The sequence below is a fragment of the Pezoporus wallicus genome, unplaced genomic scaffold (genome assembly GCF_028554395.1).
Source record: "Pezoporus wallicus isolate ANWC-B61680 ecotype Strahan unplaced genomic scaffold, APGP_CSIRO_Pwel_v1 contig_4012, whole genome shotgun sequence".
Lineage (NCBI taxonomy): Eukaryota > Metazoa > Chordata > Aves > Psittaciformes > Psittacidae > Pezoporus > Pezoporus wallicus.
This window is the reverse complement of record NW_026637828.1, coordinates 2,223,578-2,250,642: the sequence shown is the minus strand read 5'-3', so window position 1 is coordinate 2,250,642 and position 27,065 is coordinate 2,223,578. Positions and strand designations below refer to the sequence as shown.

Here is a 27,065-nt window from a genome sequence, read left to right as displayed (position 1 = left end):
CGGCGCGGCCCGCCCGGTCCCGGTGGCGGCGCAGAGGGCTGCGGGCGGCGGCTGGGCAGAGCAGGCGGAGCGCGGCGGGCGCCGTGCCGGGGACGCGATGCACTCGCTCTTCAGGAAACGCAACAAAGGAAAATACAGCCCCTCCGTGCAGAAGAAGAGGTGAGTGACCCGCTGCCCCCAGGCCGGCACGAGCAGCGCCGCGATCCCGCGGCTCCCACCCTGCAGCATCCCCGCACGGAGCCCGGGCACACGCCGCTGTGTCGGCTCTTCTCCGAGCCGGGTCCCCACCTCACAGCCCGCGTGCTGGCACAGGGAGGGTTTTTCCCCAGTCCCTCGCAACGCAGTAGCGGCAGCTCCGGGGAGCAGGTTCCTTCGCTTCCCAGGGGTGTGCTGGGTGTGATCTCAGGGAAGGCAAGCCTGGCTGTCCTTAGCCTTCAGCGACTTGGTCCACCAGGACCAATAATTTCGCCGATCGGCCTCCCCTCAGCCCTGTCTGATGGGGTGGGTATGCGTTTCAGCTGTACTGGTCGTAAAAAAGAGAGCAACGTGTTTAGACCAGGTTGGACGGGGTTTGGAGCAACCTGGTCTAGTGGGAGGTGTCCCTGCCCGTGGCAGCGGGGTGGAACTGAGTGAGCTTTAGGGTCCCTTCAACCCAAACCATTCTTTGATTATGATTCATTCTACGGAAAGTAGCTGTTAAAAGGGAAAAAAAAACAAAAAAATCGCGCCCTCCCCCCAGCAGGCTCAGCCCCATTGTACGGGAGGGTGCTGGAGACTGGGCAGACCCAGCCCCTGCCTGCACCAAGCGGGTGACACAGGGGACATTTTTTCCGAAGAGGTGGCTATTTGCGTCAGTTCAGAATCGTGCCCGCGTTTCCCAGAAGAGCTTCAGCGGCTCTGGAGCATGCGGAGCGGGGTGGCTGGCGCACATTCGAGCCCATGGCTTGCTCGTCCTCCTCTCTAGAGGTACTTGCCCTGGCCGGCAGGCGCAGAGCAGACAAATCTCCCTCTGGGAGGAAACTGGGGAGCTGGTGTAGGGGCTGAGTGTCTTTGAGGACCCAGAAGGGTCTGACTGACGTCTTCCCGGGCGGAGAGCCCCTCGGTGCTCGCGGGTGCGGTGCCATGCGGTGGTGCACTGGAGGGGTGTTCCCCGAGAAAGGAGGGTGCTGCCCCGCGCGGGGCGCTCACAGGCTGCGGTACTCGCTGAGCTCCTCTGCTCGGGCTGGGGTTCCAGCTCCAGCCCTCGGGCCGGCTCCCCCCAGCCCGGCTGGCTCAGCAGGGACGCCCAGGCTGCTGCTCCCAGAGCCTGGGGCACGCTCTGCTGCCAGCTTCTGCTCTGGGGCAGGCTGGCAGGAGGAGACAGGGTGGCCCGGAGCTCTCTGAGGCTCAGCATGCACCTCCCTGGTGGCCCCAGTTTTCCCATGGTTGAAGGATGGTGTAAATTGGAGAGCTGGGGCTGTTCAGACTGGAGAAGACTCCTTAAGGGGAGACCTTAGAGCAGCTTCCAGTGCCTAAAGGGGCTACAAGAAACCTGGAGATGGACTTTGGACAAGGGCCTGTAGGGACAGGCCAAGGGGGAATGGCTTTAAGCTGACAGAGGGGAGATTGAGATGAGCTCTTAGGCAGAAGTTCTTCCCTGGGAGGGTGCTGAGCCTCTGGCACAGGGTTCCCAGAGAAGCTGTGGCTGCCCCATCCCTGTCAGTGTTCAAGGCCAGACTGGACAGGGCTTGGAGCAACCTGGTCTAGTGGAAGGTGTCCCTGCCCAGTTGCATTTCTAGTCTTTGGGGGTGTTAGTGGGACGCTTGAAAAAGAGAAACACCACACCTGGGTTGGCAGCTCAGGACTCTGAGCAATGTCAGGATGCTGGTAGGCAGGAGGAGACAGACCCACCCTGTGATCCCCACCCTGGGACTGGGGTACCTGCTGCTGCACCCTGAGCCTTGCCAGCACTGGGTACTCTCACAGCATCTGAGAACAGATGGGGCTTTGGAAGGTGTCCTTCCCTGTGCACCCTGCCCGAGAGCTCAGCAGTTCTGGCCCGTGCCAAAGCACCTTTGAAGGCTTCGGGCCAGGCTGAAATCTGCGTTTTTCTGGCTGGTGGTGGCCGAGTTGGCAGCACAGGGCTGAGGCCTCAGGCCACCCTCCCTCCCTGCACCTGGCTGTCCCTGCACACCTCGGGAAGGGCTCTGCTCATTAGCCCCAATTTGTTAATTCCTGTGTTGAAGTTTACAAACACCTGTGAATCCGGGGAACACTCCCACCATGTGGAAACAGCCCCACCATCAAGATGGGGAAGCCAGTGCTTGGACCGGTTACACAACTTGCTGGAGAAGGATTGCGAAGCAGCAGCAGTGAGAAGCTCCCCTCCCAGCCCCTGCTCCAGGCACTGCCAGGCTCCCGCCTGGTTTTGCTGCCAGGAAAACAGCAACAAACCTAAAAACCCAGACCGCCCCGCTGGGAACAGGGATGTGTTGATTTCGACACCGGGTACGGCCCGGGCTCACCCTGCGCTGCGGTGAGGCTGCAGGGTCTGCACCTCCGACCAGGGCTCAGTGCAAGGTGCTGCTGGTGACAAGCCCTGGCAGCGCCGTGGTAACAGGGCAATAACCAAGCTCCGGTTTGGCAAGTGCCGGGGCGCTGGAATGTTTCCTGCAAGCAGTGAGGAGCCAGGGCTTCGAGCTCAGCTGATGCAGTGAGGGGTTGCCCAGGAAGCACCGTCCTACATCAGGTCACAGCCTGATGAGGAGCCCCTGTGTCTTGGTGGCTTTTTCAGCCAGGGGACAAGCCCTTCCCATGCTGGTTGTATCTCAGTGAGCAGCTCTGGGGAGTCAGGATTCTGTTAAGTCTGTGCAGCTCAAGACAGGCACTGTAATCTTCCCATGAAAACACTCTTTGTACCTCTGGATGCAGCCAGCCACCCTTCCCCAGCCCTGAAATCAGCCTCCCATCCAAAGCTGTTGGAAGCCTGTGTGCTTCCATACAACCACCTCTGCAGCTTGAGGCCAGCCAGCCCCCCGCTGGCGTTGGTAAGGAGGGAAGCCAGCCTGTTTTGCAGCTCTAATACAGCAACAGTGGGGAAAGAACAGGAGCAGCATGAAATCCTGCAAGGGTTTGAAGACTTGTTGCCTGGTCCTGTGGCCTGCCACTGCTTGGCCATCCTCAGCAGCACCAGCTGAGTCTTGGAGCACACTGGCTATGCATCGGAGGAAAACCCTGGCAAAGCCCTTTGCTGAGCACCCTGGACCACATCCCCTTCCATCCACCTCCCAGCGCCACTCACAGCACCAGCAGTTTCTCTATCCCCAGTGCAGGTGATGCTCCGGAATCACTCCCCAGGATCTGTTTTTCTGATGCACTCCTTAGCAGGACCAGGGTCTGAGTCTCTTAGTGGGAATATCGGCTGCAGCTCTTGCTGGGGCTTGTGGTTTCCAGGCTCAGTAGCCACCTCCATCTGATGCTGGGCACATCAGAGACGTGTGGATGTCTCCCTACTTTGGGGAATGTGGATGACAATATTTTTGTCTCAGGGAGTTATGCTTTTGCTCACCCCGTCCCAGTAGTATAAGGTCCTGGGGGATTCATGTGGGACTGGCTGTGACTACTGTGCTGTTAGCAGATTGTATATGTGTCCCTAGAAGGGAAAGCAGAAGCTTTGAATAGGGACATAGTATGGGGGGAAAACCCTCTCCCTCCTTCCCCATTACCTTCACCAAGCTCTTTGCCATGCTTGGAAAACAGGAGGTTGGTTTTCTCCGAGACAGTCCAGCCTAAGAGAGAGGAGGTATAAAACACAGCTCAGCCTTGAGCTCCCAGCCTTGGAACTCACACTCCTGCCACCAGGAAAGATGTTCATCCTCGGTGAGAACATCCATCACTGAGGGCTCTAGAGACCCTTAGTGTCAGGAGACCCAGTGCCCATGGATGAGGGGGTCAGGAGCTCTTCCTGCAGGGCTGGCATTATGTCTTGAGGCTGTGTGGTAGCACTGGAGTCAGCACTAGGGACCAGACAGCCTGTGAGTCAGGGGACCTGCTCTGTATTTACGCTGGAGCAAACCTCACCATCATCGCCTTGGCCTATTTCTGCTTTAATTTCCATGCACATTACAATCACCATTGCTACGAGGAAAGATAAATACAATTTAAACAAGCTGGACTAAGCACAACAGCCATGCTGTTCAGCTACGCCCTTACTTGATGCTTGATGGCACATTGCTCCAGAGTTTTGAGCCAGATTTTAATCTCTCCCAAACCTGAATTACTGAAGCCAAAGCCTAGCCCTTGTCCTCTGCCCTGCTGCAGTTTCACTCCAGTATCAGAGCTGCACAAGGGAGTATCATGCAGTGGGAGCTGTGCCTCAGTGAGCTTTAGGGGTGTTGATGGTTCTGTGCTGTGGCCTTCTGAAGGATTTGTGCAGTTTAAGTCCAATCTCCAGCAGCAGTGCTCACATGGGTATGGGCTTTATGAAATATGGATGGAAATTAAATGGGAATGGAATTTAGAGCAGCAGTCACTGCGTCCCAGGAGTGGGATGCAGGAAGCAGGACCAGGATCCATGCCCAAACCCCATCCTCAACCAGCATTTGTCCCTGGCTGAGCATTCCCACTGTGGAGAAGCTCTGGGCATGGAAAGGTTTCCCAGCACGAGAGCAGGGGTAGATCCAGCACAGAGCCCTTCCTGTTAACCCTCCCATCAAGTATCTGACCCACAGGGCAAGCTCTCAGCAGGAGCCTTCCCAGGGACACCTGAAGCTGTCAGAACTCCAGGAGTATCTATTTGAACATCCTCACTTGGGGATTAGTGAAATGGCCTCCTTGTTTGGGGAAAGAAAAGGAAACAGCAAGCAAAGGGATTTCCTACCACCTGCCAGAAGGGCAAAGCCAGGGACAGCCCAGAGATGTTAGCTGTGGGGAAGTTTGCTCCAAAAAGTCTCTTACCAGTGAGGGTGCAACCTAACGGGAAGAGATAGGAAGGTAGGAATAAAGAAAAAAGGCCAAGTTTTAGCAGCAGTTTCCATATCACAATAACTATCATTGTGTTTGATAAAAAACTCTCAAAAAAAAAAAACAAAAAACAAAACACCAAGCAACCAAAAAACCACACACATAAAACCTGAACAGAAAACCCCAAACCCAAAGAAAACTCAGTGCATCACCTGAGGTCAGATGTGGTGCATGGATGAAGTGATGTTTGTCATGGAGCAGCAGCTGGGAGAAACTCTCCCAGTCCTCATGGGAATAATTGTGGGACCTTAGTGCCAGACAGATGATGCTGTGGCTGCTCAAGGCAGCATTGGAGAGAAATAACCCTTCTGCCCCGTGCAGCTTTTCAAAGTGACATCAGTTCTTCCTCCCTCATCAGAAAAGGTTGGAGCTCTCCAGCAATGGCAAAGCCAGGTTTTCCAGGCGGGTTTTATTATTTATTCATCCTTCAAACAAAGGCTTATCTGTTAGCAGAAGAGCTCTGCATTCCCCCCCCCTGCCTTACAACGGCTGTGCCCCCAGCGCCTTTGCTCCTGCTCTTCCCAGCTGGGCCACAGCCAAATCCCACCCTCCTCACTCCGCTCCATGCTGCAGCCATCCCCTCCTGCCTGGTTTCAGGCTCTGGCTGCCCTTTCCCTTACCCTGCCCGCAGTTCTGCTCCACAGTTCAGGACCACCTGCAGCTTTTCCCAGCAGCTTCCCAAATGGATCCCATCCACACACCTTTCTTGGTCCAGCCAAAGCTTCCTCACCACTTCACCCATCACCTTGTGTTTCTTCTGCACCTTCCTCCTCTCAGCAGAGGGACACAGGGAAGTTGACATCCTCCATCCCCTGGCATAGTGATTTCAGCCAGGCTTCAGCTTTCCCTGCCAGTCCCTCTGGCACCCTGCTTGACATCCAGACAGATGCAAGGATCATGCTCATCATCATGGGGCGTTAACACAGACCCTACTATGGAGGGGACAGGCAGTTTACTAATAGGGCTGATGTTCTCATATCAGTAATGTCCAGGTTGCTTGGCTAAGTGGCACAGAAGTAATGTGTGATAAGAAATATTATAAAAGAGAATAAGCTCTCTATGATTTCCTTTCTTAGCTCTCATTTCTGTGCTTACTTCTGCACACGTACTGTTTCTGTGTTTCAGGCAGCAGTGGGGTGAGCAGGAGCACACACAGCCTCTCTGCTCATGGTCCTGCATTGTGTTCAGCAGAGATTGAGGTGTGGGGGAGCAGCTCCCCTGCTGCTGCAGAGGGTGTTTGAAATCCAGCTCCTGTGGGAGGTATATATTAGGTTTCCCTGTACCAAAACCTCAGCTGGTGTAAACCTCTTGTGTAAACCACAGAGGTGGAGAGAGCAAGCAGCTCTTTTGTATGCATCAGGGGAGTGGGGCTGAGCAGCAGAGCCATGCCTGTATTACAACCGAGCATGTCCTTGCTTGCTCCAAGCAACCTCTGTCTTTCCTCTTCCCTGGTCACTCCGATACTGCACATTGAAGCAGCAGTTTCTGGATTACGAGGCAAACCATTCTCTGACACAGCAAAACCCCATCCTTTGCCCTTCCTCCTCCCGCAGCCCCAGCACATGCTCCTGCTCCCTTCAGTGCTGAAGAAGGGGCTTTCACCCCCCTGGTACCACTGGGATGGGGTCGGAGGGTGGCTCTGCCCCAACTCTGGGTTCCCCAGCACTGGGTGGGTGGGAAGGACGGCCGGGGGCAGCACCATCAGCTTGGGCAGGGCGCAAGCAGCACTGGCTCGGCAGCAGGGTGGTTAATGGGGGCGATTAGGGCCTGTGGCTCAGACGTGGGGGAAGAAGGGCACAAGGAGTCATCCTCGCCCTGACACGTCACCCCCATCGCACAGTGGCTTGGCAAAGCTGGTACCTGAGTAAGGAGGTCAGGGCACTCCCTGGTTCCTGGCTCCCAAGATGTTTTGCTGATGCAAAGTGAGCACAAAGGCCAGGCAGAGGCTCCAGGCTCAGCTCTGCTAGACCAGATCAGCAGCAACAGCTCGGGAGGCAGTGGCTGAAATGCAGCATGGCCACAGATCCCCAGTGACCCCTGGCTTAATTCTATTTTCTCAATGCAATTCAGAAGCTTCATTCAAAACCAGAACTAGAAAAGCCCCTGGATTCCTGTGCTTTTGGGGGTGGTTTTTCCATTCCATGCTATAGATACACTGAAACTCTGGAGATTGACCTGGGCTTGCTAGGAAACACCAGGACCAAGTTAGGGAACATGTTGATGAACCAGCAAGCCCTGCCAGCCCGCACTCAGCCCCGCTCAGTTCCAGTTCAGCTCCTGGCTATCACAGTGAAGCATCCCAAGCTCCCACCTGGATAATCGCCTCTCCCATGCTCAAAGCTCAGGCGGCCTCCACTTTTTGGTGAGACATGAGGAAGGTTCCATAGCAGTTAGAAGCTTTCTCAGGATGCAGGAGATGCCAGCTCAGAGCAGCCATCATCTGAAGACACACCAACACGTGCAGCACATCTTAGTCACCCAGTTCAAACCACTTTCTCTCCACTGGTTTCATCTGATGTCTTCCCTGGTTTACATGGGATGACGCAGATTAGAAGAAACCCCAAAGTGGATTTTGAGAAGCTGCTTCTAGCAGTGCAGCAGGATCCAGCCACCCCTGCACCCTTCATCTGTGATTATGGAACAGAAAATGAGATTCACTCCTGCCATTACTGCAACCAGGCACACAACTCACAACCACCCCTTTGTTTGCTCCTCTGCTTGGAAACACCAACTTGGATCATTCTGCTGATGCAAGAGGGCCCAGAACCACAGCAATCCCTCTGCTCATCAGGAGGTGCCAGCAGCAGCAGCAGTGACGGACACAAACCACCAACCCTGATGAACACTGTCCTCATGATGCAGCTTCTCTAAAAAAGAGGAGAATCAGTGTAAATCCTTCCCACGCCAAAACTTCCTGGGAAAGTGTGAACTTTTGTGACACTGTTGGATGCTACGAAGCTCCTGCAGCCTGGGGCAGGGTTTGAGGGTGGGAGGAAGGAGCCCAGAGCTGGGTTTTGTTTTGTTCTGCTGCACTGAAAGTGATAGCACTCATGGCAGGCAGGAGTGTGTCCTGCAGCTCAGACCAGTGCCAGGGGGAGGCTGGTCAGACCAGGCTGGCCAAGCTTTGTCCCCCAGTGCCAGTACTGGAAAGGCAGTAAGGTGAGATGTCCCCGCTGGAGGCTGCATGCAGTCCCCAAGGTGCACAGCATAGACAAGGCCATGCCCTGCTTTTACCTGCGGGCAGCTGAGCACTGGACCTGTCCAAGGAAGCCACTGCAAAGTATCAGGACTGCCTCGATGAGCCACGTCCACTCTCAGCTTTGGCCAACCACGCTGTGGCAAGACAGGAGGACATGCCTGATGCTGTCCTGGAAAGGCTCAACCCCTGCCCTGGGAGGGATCGCAGTGCTGCAGGACCTCTCGGAGTTGGGCTGACCCAGCTGCTGAATGAGGATGTCCATGCAGGAGCCTTCTGTGCCATGACAAGCGGGGTTGGGATGCTGGTGCTCTGCCAGGCATCTCTGCTCTCCCCCAGCCTGCCCAGGAGACACACAACTCACCTACCAGCAGCTGTAACAGCTGTTAACACTTCCAAGTACCATCTAAAGATTAATTCTACCACCACATAACAAGGCCATTAAGGCTCATTATCTCCACTCCATAGTGGTTGGGATCGCAGTGAGCCAGCCCTTGGCTTAAGCCTGTATGGCAAAGCAGCTCAGCCGGGACTCGAGCCCCAGGCTCACCACCAACCTCGGCGGGATGAACCCTCCTATCCCGCTGCAGGGACTGCTGAGGACCTCACCCTGCTCCCTGCCTCCGGAGCTGCAGCGGGATTGCTGCTGGCACCGAGGGCACACGGCCTCTGGAGCTGGCCCTGGCAGGCTGCGACTTCCCCTTGCAGCCAGTGACAGCAAGAGGAGGAATGTTTAAAATAACCCAGCAATGCAGGAGCTGCGTCACGGGTTGTTCTGGCTCCGCAGCGGGCTGAGGATACTTGGGCTGAGGCTGTAAACAGGGAGGCTTGGACCAGCATCACCCTGGGGAGCAAAATCTGGGGCCTAGCACGAATGAAAGCACGGAAAGATGGATACAGCATGTGCTGTCCGTCCCTTTATTTGGCTTGAATTGTGAAGAGCTCCTCACAGAGCAAGGAGGCTCTGGCCATGGCATGGAGCGTCACAGTAGGGGCTCCAAGGCAGGGGCTGCCCTGGGCATGGGCAACAGCCTCAAACTGTGTGCATGGGGTCTAGGTCCTCTCTCCCTGTCCCCTGCAAACTGTTCTTTTCCTCCCTGCTCCGAAGCCAGGGGAGGCTCAGGCTCGCCTATGGCACCGCTCCCATTTCCCCGTGTGGGATACACTGCGTCCCCACGCGCCACCCCCCTCCTGGCAGAGCGGAGTATTTTGGAAAGTGTTGGGAATTCTGCAGTGAGTCACAGGCAGCTGCAGGGCCTGGCAGACTCCATTGGCCTCTGGCCACCCTCGCGGTCACAGCACCCCCAGGGCAGCCCCCGGCACAGCCCCATAGCCTGGGGCTGTGGCCGTGTTTGTGGGGTGATGACTCCCCCTCTTTGTCCCCAGCATCTCCAGCAAGGAGCTGACTGAGCTCATCGAGCGCCTGCAGAAAAATGCCGACCAGGTGGAGAAAAACATCGTGGAGACTGACTCCCGGATGCAAAATGTAAGCACACGGGCTCCTCCGAGCAGCCCTGTCCCTCCCGCTGCAGCTCTCCCTCTTTGCTGCCATCTCCTCTCCTCCAGTACACGTGTGTGTGGCTGCCCTGCCCTGTGGTGGGGCTCCAGGCTGTGTTGAGGGGTGCATGGGTTCCCCCAGCTCATGGCAGGGTGCAACAGGCAACAGGGCCCCAGAATTCTTCCCTACACAGGGCTGGGCAGAGCTGGGATGTGCATCCCTGGATGCGCATCCCAGCAGGCATGCAGCTAGGATGGAAGAGAGTGGGCTTTAGCCATCCTCCTCTTCGAGGGGTAAAATGCAGCCCAAGGCAATGCAGCCCCCCAGCCACAGCCCTGCCTCAAGGCTAGCACAGGGGAGGGAAAGCAAAATACATCACTGGGAGGATGGGATACAGCAAAGCTCCTGCCCATCTGTGGTGCCCAGGCACAGTGTGGTGGGATGACCTCTTATTTGTTTTCCCCTGGTGACCCTTCCTCCTGCTCTCTCCTGGGCAGGACTTGCACAAGATCAAGGCGTGCCAGGTAGCACAGTACAAAGACCTGACCGCGCAGAAGCTCACCGAGTCTGACAAGCTGCTCTATGTGCTGGATGGGGATGCAGCCATCGCCCGGCACATGAAGCACCCCCAGGGTGACATGATCACAGAAGAGTGAGTACCCCAGAGCCTCGCAGGGGGAAAGATGCTTCTCCAGGGGCACTGCTCAGCTCCTGCCTGCAGCTGGCAGGTCACCACAGGCTTCTTTATGTCCCAGTTCACATGAAGGTGCATAACCCACAGCCGTCCTTGGGCATGTGTAGAGTGAGAACGGCTCCACGCCTGCTGACAGCAGCTCTGCACAGAGCATGGAGGGTGGCATCTGCCCATGGTGCGGGTAGACCACTCTGTCCCCTGCTCCAACCTGCCCCGAGTGGGTCAATATGCTGAGCAGCCCTGGGCTGTACAGGAACCACAGGATGGGTGCACAGGAACCTCTGCCCTCTCCCTCCCCAGCCCATTGCACAACGCAGCTGCTGCAGCCCGCCTGCAGCGCTGGGCTATCCAGGGGCCCCTAAGAACAATCTCCCCCCTCCATGAGGGCCTGGGAGAGGATCACCTACAGCTCCCAGTGCTAAAGCTGGTCCATACCCACATCCTGCATCCCACCCTCATCTTTCCCTTCCTGCAGCATCCGGCAGCTGAAGGAAAGAGTGGCAAACTTGCGCGTGAAACACGACCAGATCTACAGCTTCCCCCTGCAGCATATTGAGCCCCAGGTCAACTGGACAACAGTGATTGAGGAGAAACAGGTACCAAAGGGACCATCAGTGACATTGCCTGGCCAGTAGTACCAGTTGGGCAGGACCTCATGCATCTCCCTAAGGAGAAACAGGCTCTTGGAAACCTTCTTGGTATCTTTATGCTGGGAGCAGCAATCAGCATGGGAAGGAGCTGGGGTGCTGGGTGGCAGGGAGGGTGCAGAGGATGAGGCCCTAATTTTTTATTTTATCCCACTCCCTACACTCTTCCAGCCGGAAAAGCATTAGAAAACCCCAAACTGGCTTTCCCACGGCTGCCCTCCAGCACAGCCAGTTTCACTCACATGCTCCTGAGTATCCACACGCTGCCAGCACTGGAGCCCATCCAAGCCCAGCTCTACAGCCACCTCCAAGAGGCGTTTCCTAGGTCTCAGCCACCCCATCCCTTTCCCTCATCACTAACCCCAGCTCCTGTGCACTGCAGGATGCATTAATCAGCAAGGGCTTTGGGACCGACCTGCCGCTGGTCAACAGCCAAGTAGAAGAGCACAACATCTTCCACAATGAGGTCATGGCCATTGGCCCGCACATCGCCAAGGAAGGCAGCAAGGTCAGTTCTCCCGCCTCCTGCCCTCTCCCTGCTGCCTCTGCCCCAAGCTGCTCCTGAAGATGAGAGCATCCCACCACCCAAGCTGCTATACCCAGGTTGGGTGGGTGCCCAGATCCACACCTCGGAGCTCAGCATCACACACCAACTCTAGCTATACAAGGAAACACATTCTGTAAACCCCACATCCCCCTCCATCAGCAAGCCCCTGCCAGGCCACCAGTCTCCAGAGACACACTCCTAACTCTTGCCTTGCTTCTCCTCCCTTACCAGGAATACATGAACGACTTCCAAGACAAGTACCAGAAGCTGCTGGTAAGAGATCCCTGGAGTCCTGGGGGCAAGGGATCCCCTTTGGCAGGGGTTCCTTGTTGGGTGGCCCAGCCAGAGAGGAGCTTTGGGCTGAGCTCTCCACTTTGACCCTTCCCAGGCCAGCTCCCAGCAGCGGCAGCAGGATCTGAACTCCCTGCAGGACTACATGCAGCGCTGCACCAACAAGCTCTACTGGCTAGATCAGCAGGCAAAGGACAGGACCCATTACGACTGGAGCGACCACAACCTGGACTACCCCAGCCGGCGCCGCCAGTATGAGGTGTGTGTGCACTCGCCGCACCCCGTGTCAGCTGGGTGCTGGGCATGGAGCTGGGGAGCAGGCTGGGGGCTGGACACATCCTGTGCCTCAGTTTCCCCCATTCCATCATGAAGGAGGTTGGACGGGGCTTGGAGCAACCTGGTCTAGTGGAAGGTGACCCTGCCCATGGCAGGGGGTTGGAACTGGGTGAGCTTTAAGGTCCCTTAAACCCAAGCCATTCTGTGACTCCATGAAGCACTTTGGGATGTGCAGGTGATAGTGCATGAATAGTAAGGTTAATTCTTACCTCTTGCCAAAGATAACACAAGGAGGAAGCTCAGCGGCTTCCTTACTCTCTTCCTTATCTCAGCATTCACTTGGCAAGAGTCACATCTTTAGCAACATCTGCAAGGGAAGGAAAAGCAAAAGCTGCCGTGGGGGAACATCATGCTGTCTGTCCTGTGGAGTTGTTCAGGCCCTTTCAGAGTAGCTCAACCACAGGATGCAGACAGGGTCGCCTCTCTGCACGGGAATTGGTATTATCTCACCTCTTTCCATCTAGAACTTCATCCACCGGAGGCTGGAGGAAAAGGAGGAAGCCATCAACAAGCTGCACGCGGATGGAGATCAGCTGCTCGCCCAGAATCACCCTGGGAAGAATGCCATCGAGGTGAACATCAGGAATGGGTTCCAGTTTCCCACCCGCCCTAGAGCTCAGGGGACTCACCCAGCCCTTCTCCAGTATGGGACCTGGTGCCAATGACTCTTGTCTTGACTTCCTGGGATGCCAAGTAGGAAAATAGTCTCCTTCACCTGTGTGTAAACACCATCAGAGGAGCTGAGATAAGCATAAGGAGCTCTTCTCATCTTCTTCATTCCTGTGGCAATTACTCTGTGCCTGCCTACAAAGGAGAAATTATGGTGGCAAGTTCCACCGCTGATGGGAAGATGGACATAAAGCAACAGGATTTGCCACCTCCTTCCACCCAGCCCCACGGTCCCATCACAGCATTCCAGCTTTGGTCTAGCTCTTTGCTATTCTCATCCTAGCTTTGACTTGACAGCATCTGGGTGGCTTCAGAAGCAACCAAGGGGCTGTTTGCTCAAGATGGAAACTGGTGCTTTCTGGTGGGCAGCTCGGGATACTGTAGGGTGTCCTGCTGACATCCAGCTCCCACCCCTGTGTTGCAGGCTCACATCGAGGCAGTGCATGCCGACTGGAAGGAGTACCTCAACCTGCTGATCTGTGAGGAGAGCCACCTGAAGTTCATGGAGGACTTCCACAAGGTACCAGATCCCACCAAAACTGATGTTTGCTCTGAGCAGCCCAGAGAGTAGGTGCCGAGTTGAGAATATGAACAATTTCCTGCTGCTCTGGAAATAGAAGAGATCGAGTGCTCTAGTTGGTCTGTGGGGTTTTAAGGCTAGGAGGACCACCCTGAGCTGCTATAACACAAGTCATAGCTGCTCAAAAGCCTTGCTTGGCCAAAGCATGACCTGCAGAAAGCATCTGCTCAATGCTGAGGTTCAGGAGCCACAGCCTGGTGTCTGTAGGACATCCTTGTCTGCAGTACAGCAGAGGTGTCTCACAGAGGTACCTCACCCCCAAAACAAGGCAAGGGGAGACTCTGTATGCTCCACTTGGCAGTGGAACAGGTCCAGATGGGGAAATGACACCCGCAGAAAGCAGAGCTGTGCCCTGGGAGCCCTGTGCTGGGGCTCAGCACCTAGCTGAGCTCAGCAGACAGATGTCTGTGGATAAATGGCATCTGCCAGCCAGGGAGGTTCTGCAGGGAGCAGGTTGGGCTGGATTCCTCTCCCACAGCCTGGGTGTGTTGACGTGATGAGTCTGTTGCCAAAGCTAAACTGCGGTGCCCAGCCCAGGCAGCGCCTTTTGCGGGGATCTGACAGAATAACTGCCCCAGGGGGTGGTTTGTGTGTGGAAGGGCTTGGCTCTGCCTCCTCAGCGGAGGCATCACACACCATCGTGATGCTGTCCAACTGAAACGGAAGTGAGGGCAGGGAAAGGTGGGATTTAACCACACTGCAGGAGAAGACCACAGAATAAGCTGCCCTTGGTTGTCTTGACAGTTCTGTTGTCCTGAGCATGCGAAATGGCAATTCCTTGCCTTTCTCCATGTACTTCTGGGTGTCCACATGCCTGTCATAGCTCCCTGTAGCTGTCCCTGCTCTAGACAGTGAGAGGGCAAGGGTGCTGGGGTGGGTCTGCTCCGCGTTCCAGCAGGACCCTCTCTCACAAGAGGATTGGCTTTTCTGCAGTTTCAGAAAGACACCAAGGATGCTCAGGAGCTCTTGAAGAAGGTGGATACAGACCTGGACCAAAAATTCAGCCCGGAGTTCAAGGACAGATACCAGCTAGAGTCTCTCCTCCGGGAGCTGGATGTGAGTATTGGAGCAGGCAGGTCCACAGCAGCAGAAGCTGGTGTCCCTTAGGCACCGAGGGAGGGACATCCCTGCCAGCGCAGGCATCTAGCCCAGCTTTCACCACGGCAAGCAGCAGGACCACACCACTGCCTCCTTTTGCCTGGCCTTCACACATCTCTTCCTTCCCCTCCAGCTAAGAGATTGCCTCTCCCATAGCAACCTAATTGCTCACTGAGCTGGTTTTTATTTGTTCTCTCTCAGTTAGTGCTCACTCAGGGCGGGAGCAGATTTAGATCTGCTGCCAGAGGAGGTGTGGAACGTGCTGTGCTGCAAGAGCCTGGTGCCGAGAGAGATCACCCACTCGGGAAGGGCTGTGCTGAGCCTGGCCACTGGCCCAGCCCCAGCTGCAGCGTGTTGCAGCAGGCCCAGCTGATGCACGTGTCCCAGGACAGCTGATAGCTGTTCCCCAGAGATGTCCCCCTCCTCCTGCCTGTTCCAGCCCACTGCACATTACAGGATACCCACTTGCACAGCTAGAGATAGAGCAGCTGATGAGAGCCTTTCCATGGGACTCTAATTAGAGCTAATAGCTGGGAAGAGGGCTACCCAGTAACATGCAGCCACACCAATGTGGACCGCGAACCAGGGCATGCCTGGCATTGCCTGGGGGTTAGTGCTAGGACATGGGAACTCGTGGGCATAATCTCAGTCCTCAGCATGGCTGCAAAAGCGGGCAGGAGAGCACAGGAGCGCAGGTGTAGAAACAACAGCTGCAGAGCAGGACCCAGGAGACATTTTCACTAGCATAAGCAAAGGAGAAGCCACAGTCTCTGTCCCAGCTGTACACTGGTACACTTTCCTCCCAGCTGGGAAAGCACAGAAGCTCAGTCTTCCCACATTTCCCTACTGGTTTTGGTCATTGCCCTGTGCTAGGACCAAGAGAAGGCCTTGGACAAGTACGAGGAGGTGGTGAAGTCGCTGCAGGAGCGCAGCCAGCACATCCTGCCCCTGCGGTACCGCCGCGAGACACCTCTCCAGCCCGTCCCCGTGGAGGCTCTCTGCGAATATGAAGGCGAGCAGGTAACATCCCCTCATCCCATGAGCAGTGCAGGGGTACTGTGAGGGAACGGTTCCTTGGGGGCACTGGGGGTGGAATTGGTTTTGCCAGTGCCCAAGCAACAATGTCTTCTGCAGTGGGGATAAGGTGAAGATAGCGCTCGCCCCGGTGGGAAAGTGGGTTCTGCAGCTCAGGAGGGGCAGTGCAGGAGGGATCTGGGGGAAACACAGCCTCTGGACTGCGTGCCCACCACATGCCCTTCAGGGGGCTCTGACAGTTCGGCTGTCACATTCCTACACTTCCTGCGCCGGGATGAAGATGTCCAGGCATGTTTCTGTTCAAATGAACTCCCCACTATCACTGGCACAGCCCCAGCAGGCAGCCCCTCATCCCCACAAGCATGGGATCAGTCCTGGGTAGCCAAATGAAGGGATGGGCCAGCAAAGCCAGCAGCCACCCCAGGAATGGCAGGGGTCTGGCATGGAGCAAGCAACTCCAGCTGACTCAGCTGCCTGCCTCTCCAAAAAGGAAAGCCACAGCACAGCCTTAGGAACGCCTTCTCATCTCTGCCCTAGTGGGAATTTGCTTGTTGTGGTTGTTGCAAGAGGAGGCATGGCTTCATACCTGGAGGCTCTGGGGTGGGAGGAGCAGGCACATGGGGTTTTGGCAAGCAGCAGACACTTGGAGATGTGAGAGGGTGCCAAGCAAAGGGATCAAGGTTTATGCCAGTCATGCCTCCCTGCAGTGCAGCTCCCCCGGGCTGCCAGCGTGGAGCAGGGTGGGTGGTGTGTCCTGACCTGCTGCTGTGACTGGTTCCTTTTCTCCAGGGACAGATAAGCCGAGGAGCCCACTACACCCTGCAGAAGAACAGTGGAGACATTTGGGAAGTGGCAGACGGCTCGGGAGACAAGATCAGCGTCCCAGGGGTCTGCTTCATGATCCCCCCGCCTGATGCAGAAGCAATAGCGCTGGCAGACCAGTACGTGCCCCCCAGCCTTGCCATGCCCCACAGCCTTTGCCCTTGCTTTCACCAGCCCAGGCCGTGCCACCAGTGCTGCATAATGCATCTAGCAGTGCTGATGGGGGGCTCCCACCTTGATTCCTGCAGGCTAAGCAGGTTCCTCCTCCTCCTCCTGGAGGAATTCCAGCACCCTCCTTCTTGCACACAAGATTCCACCTGGCAAAGTGGGGTCAGCTCAGAGACATCCAGGTCCCCCCTCCTCTGGGGGGCATTATGGCAGGGGGAGCTGCCCATGTCTCTCTCAGCAAGCAGGTGGCTGCCTTTGCTGCCTGTCCCCTGCTCTCAACCCTTCAGTGACCACATTGCTCTACCCCTTTGCCAAAACAGGGTGAAGGTGCCTCTCACCACCTTGCTTCAAGGCTGCCTTGAGAGGGGCCAGGTCCCACAAGCCCCTCTAGAGCTGTATCTCCTTCCTGCATCAGCACTGAGATGAGCACCAGGGCGATGGAGGGGACAAGGGCCTGACTGATCTCATGTCCGTGCTGTCCTGTTATGCAGAATTGCCAATCACTATGTGAGCATGAAGGAGAAAACAACCAACTGCAAGAACATCCTCCAGCAGCGCTACGAGGGGCTGAAGGCAGACAGCATCGGAGGTGAGGCTCTGGAAGGGCAGCCTGGGGCTTGCTCCTTCTCAGGCACAAGGTGGCCGCTGTAGCCTTGAGCTTAGGTGATTGCTGTAGCCTTGGTGGTGGTCCATCTTGGGATGTCACTGAGAGCTTTCCATCTCCTAACGGTCCTGGGGACAAGAGTGCTGGGCTGGGTGCAGGGGCAGAGCAGCCAGGCTGCAGTTGCAGCAGGCAGGGCTCAGGGAGAGGAGGAGGCTGTGGGTTTTGCACTCACCAGTGGGATTGAGCCTAGACCCAGCTTCCAACCACCTTGAGCCTGCTCCCCCCCATTCTCCAGATGCTGCATCGGTTCAGGGGCGCCAGCTTCTGGCAGGGCTGGAGAAGGTGAACAGCGACCTGGACAAGCAGGAGAAAGCTATAACAGCAAACCTCCGTCCACCGCTGGAGCAGAGTCGGGCTGTGCAGGACAGCACCGAGCGCTTCAAGGACCTCAAGGTACGGGGCTGTGGCAGCACATGGACAGTTCTGTACATGGACCATGCTCCTTCCAGGGGGTCTGCAGGGTGGTCCTCACTATGCTGGGTGCTGTAAGCTCTCCCTGAGCCAGGAACACACAGGGGCGGAGTGATGCTTACAGCTGCTGCCTCTTCCAGTGGACGGGGAGTAGCCCTTTGTGCAGCCTCACAAGCCATAAACCTTTGCCCTGGTCCTGGCCCAGCTCAGTCACAGCAAGGTTGAATGGGAAGAAGGTGATGGCTGCAGAGAGCAGGCTGTGAGGAAGAGAGGGAAGCCCTCGAGTTTTGATCCTGCCCATATGCCCTGTCCCATGACCTGTTCCCTTTTCTCAGCAAGCAGCTGTTAAACTTTGCCACCACCATCACCAGCTCAGAAAGGAACAGAAAAACACCTATGGTTCAGGGCACATTTTCTCTGCTAGGCTCCAGTGCTGGTAGCATCCCAATCCTTTCCTCTCCTTCAGAACCCTAATTAAGCCAGACTCCATGCCACAAACCTCCCTTGGTTTAGGAGGAAGTTCAGGTCATGGTTACATCACCTGCCAAGGGCTGTGTAAAAATCCAAGCGCTACCACAACAGAAAGCAAATTGCTCCAACCGCCTGCAGCGCATTGATGTTTAGGCCAGAATTCATCCGTCAGCCTGCAGAGCCCAGTGATCCACAGGAGTCCAGCACATTTCTAACAGAGCTGGAGCTGCTGGGAACCACTCCCCAGCCAGTTTCTTTGCTATGGGCTAGCTAGACTGCCCAGAAAAGAGAAAAAGATCAACAGAAAACAGCCTACAGGGCTGAAAGGCACCTTCCATCAAACAAGCCCCCAGCCCTGACCCCTCTTCTCACACTGGACAGCCAAGGGTCAGCTGCTGTGTAGGCAGAAGGCCCTAGTTCAGTTGCTATAGCTGCTTTATTCCTCCTGCAGAACATCACCAATGAGGTCCGTCGCATTGAACCTGAGAAAACGAGGAAGATCCAGGAGTGTGAGGTCTTCATTGAATCTGTGCCCAACACCGGCAGCGCCACCTTGGTAAAGAACAAGGTGGAGAACACCAACAAAAAGTACGACCGCGTGGTCCAGCTGCTCAGCGCTGCCCAAGAGAAGTAAGTCATGGCTTAAATCATGTCGAGCCTGGGATAAAGTAGGATCCTGCAGGGGGTAGGTGGGGGTGTGCATAAACACCTTTCCTCCTGTGTCCATACAGAGTTGAGGTGGCCACGCACCTTGAGAGGAGCCTCCAACAAGGCCGAGATCTGTTGTCTACCTACGAGAACCAGCTGGTCACAGATGACACGGTACCAGAGGACCTGCGGGTGGTGGACCGTAAGAAAGAAGAGCTGCTGGTGAGTTTTTTCTCCAGAGCGTTTTCTGCCCTACTGACATGTTCCACATACAAAACCACTTTCCAAGAGCTGGGGCAATTGCTACTCATGTCACAAGCTCGAATCAGTTGGTAAAGGGATGTCTCACCCCAGCTGGAGATGAGTTCTCATGTTAACTGCAGTAATCTCACCTACTTTAAACGCAAGCCATTTCCAGCCACAAACCAGAAATCAAATGCCAGTTGAGTACTTGTGATCTGACAAAAGGACTAATGGAGAAGTGAAGGATAAAATAGTCTGGGAAAAGCCTACACAGTGGCCTGATGCTTGAAAAACTGGACCTAGCAAGGCGCCAAGAACACTTACCATTAGGAAAAGCTGCCAGGCAAAATGGGCAATCCTTCTGCTGCAGAAAGGCCAAGAACTGGTTAGGCTAAAGCTGTCTGACCTTCTTCAGCTTTTCCATCAAGTCCTCAGGTTCAGAGCAGCATGCGAAACTTCCACAGCTCCTTCTGGAGCTGTTGCACTGGCAGGAACAGGGTTTAAGGCTTGCATAAAGAGGACCAAATATATTTTTCACATAGTATGCTTGCCTTTAAAGGTTAACAGGTGGAGAAGGGAGCAAGAGCTACCTATTCACCCCATCAGGTTTATCAGTTGGCTCTGCTTACAATGCAGGCCTCTTAACTTGCTTCTCCACAGCTCAGAGCACTACTGCAGCTCAGCTTTCTTGAGCACCCTGTGCAGCTCCAGTGCAGTTGCTGAAGTTGCTGGGGAACAGTGACAGAAGTCTGGCACATGTGCAGCTCTGGAAAATCCCTCTCTCCTGCTTTTTCCACAGGCCATGAGCACCGAGCTCCAGTCCAAAAGGTTCCTGCTCAATGAAGCAGAGCAGAACTTGTTAAGGACAAAGACGTGCTCCAACACACTGGCCAGCAAGTTCCAGGAGCACTGCCCTGACATTGAACGTCAGGAAGCTGAGCTCTACAAACTCAACCAGCGCTTCAACAACCTCAGCAAGCAGATTGACCACAGGTAAGACTCTGGGACAGAATGTAGCCAGGACTGGATCAACCTGGGTAGCTGGGATATTTACAGTGGAGCTGGAACCACACTGAATGTGGAATGCCACTGGGCATGTAGTGATAGAACAAGGGGGGATGGTTTTGAACTGAAAGAGCGTGGATTGAGATTAGACATTAGGCAGAAGTTCTTTCCCTGTGAGGGTGCTGAGGCACTGGCACCGGGTGCCCAGAGAAGCTGTGGCTGCCCCATCCCTGGCAGTGCTCAAGGCCAGGTTGGACGGGGCTTGGAGCAGCCTGGTCTAGTGGAAGGTGTCCCTGCCTGTGGCATGGGCTGGAACTGGATGAGCTTTAAGGTCCTAAACCTAAACCAATCTGGGTTTCTGTGAATCCGGAAGAGGCATAACACTATCAGAGGAATGAGGAGTTGCAGAAGGGCTTCCAGGGAGGCCTAAGGAGGAAAAGAGGTTTCTGGTGTGCTGGGTCAATCTGGGCAGCCTGTAGGATTAAACACTTTTGCAACAGATGGAGATTTTGGCAAGGGAGAAACTCTGTCTCAAATCTGTCTTTAGGGAGCAGGGGAAGTGGGGATAGGTTAGGAGGTGCTTGCAGGAGACAAAGGAGATGTGACAGTGCTGAAGCTGAGCCAATTTTCCTGCAGAATGCAGACCCTGCAGAAAGCAGAAAGTGCCTATTCCAACTACCGCAGCAACTATGACAAAGTCAACCAGTTTCTGTGCAACATCCCCAACTATGAGCCACAGGAGACTGACAACATCCAGCAAGTGGAGATCAAGCTGAAGAACCAAGCGGTAATTCTGTCTGAGAGCACTCTGGGAGCTCCACAGGGAGAGGAGGAGCAACACTAAAAGAAATAGGACTGAGATAGCTCCTGAGCATAAAATAGAAAATTATAGCGACTTGATTTACATGTTTTTATGCTATAAGTTCCCACTGTCCTACCTGTGCTTGCTTACACATAGCAGGGCAGCTTGAGAAGCTTGTCATTCTCAGGGTTGTAATTTTAAAATGGCAACCCTCAAAAAGGCTGAACAATGCGTTCTGATGTGTGTCTCTGTGCATGCCAGGCACTCCTCAGTGACATTGCAAGCAAGGAACAGGAGGTGCAGAAGGTCTCTGCCACAGCTCAGCAGTACCAGCAGGCAGTGAAGGTAAGGACTGCAAGTCGGCTGCTGGAGAACTAACATAGAAGCACGGAATAGTTTGTGTTGAAAGGGTCATTTAAAGGCCATCTAGTCCAACCCCACTGCGACTAGACCAGGTTGTTCCAAGCCCCGTCCAACCTGGCCTTGAACACTGCCAGGGATGGGGCAGCCACAGCTTCTGTGGGCACCCTGTGCCAGCGCCTCAGCACCCTCATTGTAAGAAATTTATTCCTTATATCTAGTCTGAATCTCCACTATTTTGGTTTAAAACCATCATCCCTTGTCCTATTGCTAAAGGCCTGTCAAAAAGTCTGTCCTTAGCTTTCTCCTAAGCTTCCTCTAGGTACTGAAGGGCCACAATAAGGTCTCCCTGGAGCCTTCTTTGCTCCAGGCTCAACAACTCCAGCTCTCTCAGCCTGTCCTCGTAAGAGGTGCTTATCCCCCTGATCTTTTTTATGGCTTCCTCTAGACTCACTCTAACAGGTCCAGATCTTTCTTGTACTGGGAACCACAGAGCTGGAACAGAACTGCAGGTGGGGTCTCACCAGAGTAGAGGGGGAGAATCACCTGCATCCTGCAAGGAGCTCCATAAAGAAAGCCTAGTGCTCTTGCTCAGTCAACACAGGTTGTATCTACTCTAACATTGACATCATGTGGCCAATAGCATGGCAACTAGCTCAGATTTATTGTCTGGCAGAGGAGGATTTCCACTCCAAACCCAGCACTAGTAAGAGGTAACTCCAAAGTCAGCACATGCTGCAGCTGCACTGTTATGGTCACTTGGCAGTACCTGACCCAAACTGCTGGTAGGTTCTGCCTCCTGTGCTCTGGATCCCATCAACCTCAGCAACTCACCTAAAACACAGGTCAAGGGAAGAAGTCATTAAAACCAGGGTTTAGGAGGATCTTTGCATGATGGGGACCTGGTAATCTCACTTTCTGCCTGGGAATTTCTTCCCACAGGACTATGAATTGGAGGCTGAGAAGCTACGGTCCATCCTGGACCTGGAGAATGGCCGCAATGGGTATATGAGCAAGAAGCCCAGACTCCAGTCTCCAGCTGCGAAAGTGAAAGAGGAGGTAAAGAAGGGGTTGCCCACAGAGAGCTAAAGCAGATGACAGCTTATGGAACTAGTGGGGATTTTGCAGGCAGTTCTAGTTACTGTCAGTGACTTTAATCATGAAGGGACTGTAGGGGAGGGCAGAGAGTCAGGGGAAGAAGGGATTTTTCATCATTCTTAACCCATCCATTTTCTAGGCTGGGCTGGCCAGAATAAGAAAGGGAAGACACTGGATGAAGCACTTTCTGAAAGGGGGAAAAGGGGAGGAAAAGCCAAACCCTGAAAGTTTTTATCCCTCCGGACTTTCAGAGTGAGATTTCACCGTCAAATATCACAAGCTAGACAGAAACACAGAGCAGGCCACAAGCTATTTCTTTATGCAGGATCTGTTCAATGTCTGCCTCAAACTCATCTTGCCTATTGAAGGAAGTATCCACCTGGTTCTTCCTCAGCTGCCTATTTTTGCATATCTTGAATAGGAAACATACAGTACAATGAGTGTGTGTGTGGCTGAGAATCACTATTCCTACCCTAAAGCTCCCCCAAAGCAGGTAGAAGGTTTTTAGCAGAGCACCCAGGGTTACTTCTTTAGGGCCTGTTGCTTCTATGAAGTCAGTCTTACCCAAGCTCCCCTGGTTCCACCACCTCTTTTCAATGCATTTTTGATCCACAGGAAGCTGTTCTGGCAGCCAAGTTCACCGAAGTAAATGCTGTGAACAAACAGAGGCTGCAGAACCTGGAGTTTGCTCAGAGCCTCCTGCGGCAGGTAAGTGATCACCAGGAGCACTGTGATACTGAAAGGAGGCATGGAAATAATACACACGTGTGCCTTTGTGTTACGAGTTGAACTGGAAACAAATGCAGTGTTTCATAGCCCCCAGTCATTAATCAGTAGACACATCAGGCAGACAACCCCTCTGTGCTTCCCAGCCCCATCTCCCACTCACCCTAAGAAGCTCTGCATCATTTTTAACACTTTTGCCAAACCAGGCCAGCATTAGTGTCCCTTGTGGCTAAAAGCTTTGTTCTGACAGCAGTGGGCATTGCAAAAGCAGTTCTCATGCTGGGAGTTCACACATCTGTTCAAGGGCAGCCTGTTTGCATATACCCCCTGTTCAGCATTGGCAGCAGGCAACCGCCATAAAGCGAGCTCAACATCCCCCTGTCATATTGTCACAGGAGGCACTGAAAATGAGCACCAAAAGTATGATTGTTTGGTAGTTGTTGACTACACATTCTTTTCTCAACAACAGCAACCAGAGGTTCAAGTGACAGAAGGCTTTGTCCAGAGCAAAAAATCCCTAAGGCCTGTGGAAGAAGTCTGGAAGCTGAAAAAGGAACTTGAAGATGAGACGCAGCGTCGGCAGCAGCTAGAAGCAGAGATCAAAGCCATTCAGAGCAACATTGTCCACCTGCAAAACCAGAAGCCCCAAGAAACTGTCGTTAAGAAAGAACTGCTGAAGAAAGTACCTGACCCTCAGCTGGAGGAGAGCTTCCACAAACTGCAGCAAAACCTGGCTGAAGAGCAGCGCAAGAACCAGGTCCTCCAGGATGAGCTGGAGGCTCTTAAAATCAGGCTGCGTGTTCTGGAGCACGAGAAGAGGGAGGGAGGGCAGGAGTATATAGTGAAAGAGGTACTGCGTATTGAACAAGACAAAGCTCAAGCTGATGAAATCCTGAAGCTCAAAGAAGAACTGGAAGAGCTCAGGAGGCAGGAAGGAACTAGAGAGAATGAAGTCATCCTCTTACGCCAACAAATCGCTGTGCTGTCCAGCGAGAAGGACAAAGAGCAGGAGAAGGTAACAGAGAAGGAGGTGCTGAAGCTGCAGAACGATCCCCAGCTGGAGATGGAATTCCGGATGTTGCAAGAGAGCAAGCAGAGGGAGAGCGCCCTTCGGCAGAAGCACGAGGAAGAACTCAGCTTCCTCCAAGACAAGCTCAAACGTCTTGAGAAGGAGCGGGCCATCGCCGAGGGCAAAATTACCGTCAAGGAGGTGCTGAAGGTAGAGAAAGACTTAGCCATCGAGAGAGAGGTGAATGAGCTCCGGCGCCAATATGAAGATGAAAAGTCCAAGGGTCGTTCCAATGAGAGGGAGAAGGCTGAGCTGCTCAGGAAGATCCAGCTGCTGGAGGAAGAGAACTCCAAGGTGGTCGTCCAGGAGAAAGTGCGTGAGATTGTGCGCCCAGATCCCAAGGCTGAAAATGAAGTTGCCAACCTTCGTCTGGAGCTGGTAGAACAGGAGAGGAAATACCGAGGTGGTGACGAACAGCTGAAGAGCTGCCAGAACGAGCTGGCTGCTCTGAGGAACAGAGGGCCACTGGTAGAAGTCAAAGAAGTCATTAAGGAGGTCATTAAGTACAAGAATGATCCAGAAACTGAAAAGGAGCTACAGCGACTCCGGGAGGAAATAATCGAGAGGACAGGAGCAATTGAAAGAGCTGACCTTGAAATCTACCAGCTGAAACAAGAGATACAAGCTTTGAAAGACACCAAACCTCAAGTGCATATGAAAGAAGTTGTTCAAGAAATTCTGCAGTTTCGGGAAGACCCCAGGACTAGAGAGGAGGTCGAGTCCCTGAGAGTGCAATTAGCAGATGAACAGATGAAACACATTGACCTGGAGAGGGAGCGCCTTCTTCAAGAAGAGAAAGTAAGACAGAAGGAGGAAGAGCTCTCCCAAGTGAAGGAGAAAGTGGTCCAGCAGGAAGTAGTGAAATATGAGCAAGATCCTGCCTTGAAAGCAGAAGTCAACTCCTTCTCTCAGAGCATTGAGTGTGAGCTGAGGCAGATTGACAGCCTCCGTGAGGAGCTCCGCAAGCTGCAGAGGAGGCGTTCAGAGCTGGAGCGTCAGCTCGAAGAACTGGAGAAGGAGAGACAGGCACGCAGAGAGGCCGAGCTGGAGGTGCAGAGGCTGAGAATTAGGCTGAATGAGTTGGAAGAACAGGAAAGGGAGACAACAGAACGAGTAACTGTGAAACAAAAAGTGATCCTTCAGCAAGATCCCCAGCAAGAGAAGGAACACTCTCTCCTCAAGCTGGAGCTAGAAGAAGAGAAGCACCGGAGACAAGTCCTGCAAACTGAACTAGAAGCCCTGAGAAAGAAGCTCCTTTCTTTGGAGAAGATGGAGGTCAAAGAGAAAGTGGTCTTTTCAGAGAGTGTCCAAGTGGACAAAGGAGACACTGAGTATGAGATTCAAAAGCTGAAGAGCAATCTGGAGGAAGAAAGTAGGCGTAAGAGGGAGTTAGATGCAGATATTAATCGCCTTGAAACCAGGCTGTCTGAGGTGGAATTCAACAACTCCAAGTCGTCAAAGGAGCTAGACTTACTAAGGGAGGAGAACCACAAACTACACCTTGAGAAACAGAACCTCCTGATGGAAACCAGGAGACTGCAGTCAGAGATTGAACTCACAGCAACAGAAGCTCAGGATTTGAGAAACATGACCCACGTGGACAGTTCGATAAACCTAGACTCCAGATTCCAAGCTTTGGAAAGAGAGTTAGATGATCTGAAGCAGTTATCCAGAGAAAAAGATGCAGAGATAGAGCAACTCCAAAATCGCCTCAAGACAGTGGCTATCAAGAGGGAACAAAGAGAGAACCACCTGAGGCGCTCCATCGTGGTCATTGACCCTGATACAGGAAAAGAAATGTCTCCAGAGGAAGCTCATGTGTTTGGCCTCATTGAGTGGAGCCTGTTTGTCAAACTGAAGAGCCAGGAATGTGACTGGGAGGAGATCTCAATAAAGGGTCCCAATGGGGAATCGTCTGTGATCCTTGACAGGAAGTCTGGTAGAGAGTTCTCAATTGAGGATGCCCTGAAGAGTGGGAGGCTAACCACGGCTCAGTACAACAGTTACCTCAACAAGGAGATGTCGATCCAGGAGTTGGCAGTCTTGGTGTCAGGAAGTAACTACACAGCGCTCCCTCCATTTTAGAAACTTTCCTGAAGAGCAGCTGATCAGAGCTGCACCAGTTGTTACCTACCAGATCACTGCAAATCCTTGCCCTCCTTTGCGTCTTCCAAAATGCTAGAGCCTCTGCCCCAGCCATGCTACGAAGCCACACTGCTTGCTGTCATACACTGCAGAAAAGCACCACCAGCAGTAGAGAACACGTTTGTCAGGACAACAGCAAAACCTTCTACCCCTCTTCATCCATACCTACTCACTCAACCTAACAAAACCTAAGACAAAAGCCTCAGGACAGCGAAGTACCTGAAGTCCAAAGACTCGGTAGAATCTGCAGTTTCCTCTGTAGTCACATAAAAAGTTGTACATAGCAGTCATTAGGGACTGAAAGTCAAGGCGACACTGAGGTGACCAGCAGGAGCTGGTTCCATCAGCTGCATGTTGGTAAGCCAGACAGCTCATCGTGCACAACTCACTATGAATGATGGGATCACTTTCCGAGAACACCAGCTGTGTAAAAACAAAGGTGTGCTACACATCTCAGTTCAGTGTCACCATGCCAACACCTGAACACCATCATCTTGTTCACCTACGTGCCTGTGCTGCTGGGGAACAGTGAAGCAGACGTACTTTGACGGCGTCAGCTATAGATCCAGGAGGAGCATTCACAGACCAGAGAGGTCAACAAAAAGTATGTGAAGAGGTGGCAGTACTGCCCAACACGAGAGGGTCGTGTAGAACAAGCAGCTGTACCCAAATGCAGAGTGCCTTCGGAACAGTTCACTCACCTCATGGTTGAAAGCCATTTGTGCTGGTATTTTACTGGTTGGAGTTACATGCATCTACATGTTTCATTTACTCGTGTAAGGCAATGGGAAATAGAGGGGAATTCTATTTATAGTACAAAATAAAAAGGCAGTGATTCCAA

The 27,065-nt window shown here is 53.8% G+C and overlaps 1 protein-coding gene across 1 annotated transcript; it reads left to right on the top strand.

Moving 5' to 3' along the window:
* PPL (periplakin) lies at positions 1–27,065 on the top strand. The gene is made up of 22 exons (XM_057407932.1): positions 1–159; positions 9,584–9,683; positions 10,193–10,347; positions 10,865–10,985; positions 11,419–11,544; positions 11,815–11,856; positions 11,972–12,133; positions 12,675–12,782; positions 13,304–13,399; positions 14,393–14,515; positions 15,431–15,577; positions 16,382–16,533; positions 17,074–17,171; positions 17,482–17,639; positions 18,580–18,758; positions 18,860–18,998; positions 19,819–20,012; positions 20,661–20,811; positions 21,088–21,171; positions 22,129–22,245; positions 22,900–22,992; positions 23,480–27,065. Exons 1-22 carry the CDS (start codon positions 98–100, stop codon positions 26,162–26,164), a joined length of 5,292 nt encoding a protein of 1,763 aa, XP_057263915.1. The 5' UTR covers positions 1–97; the 3' UTR covers positions 26,165–27,065.

Coding starts and splice junctions, on each gene's coding strand:
- PPL (XM_057407932.1), top strand. CDS start 98: ATGCACTCGCTCTTCAGGAAACGCAACAAAGGAAAATACAGCCCCTCC. Junction 15,578..16,381: donor GCGAATATGAAGGCGAGCAG/GTAACATCCCCT, acceptor CCTTTTCTCCAG/GGACAGATAAGCCGAGGAGC. Junction 22,993..23,479: donor CTCAGAGCCTCCTGCGGCAG/GTAAGTGATCAC, acceptor TCTCAACAACAG/CAACCAGAGGTTCAAGTGAC.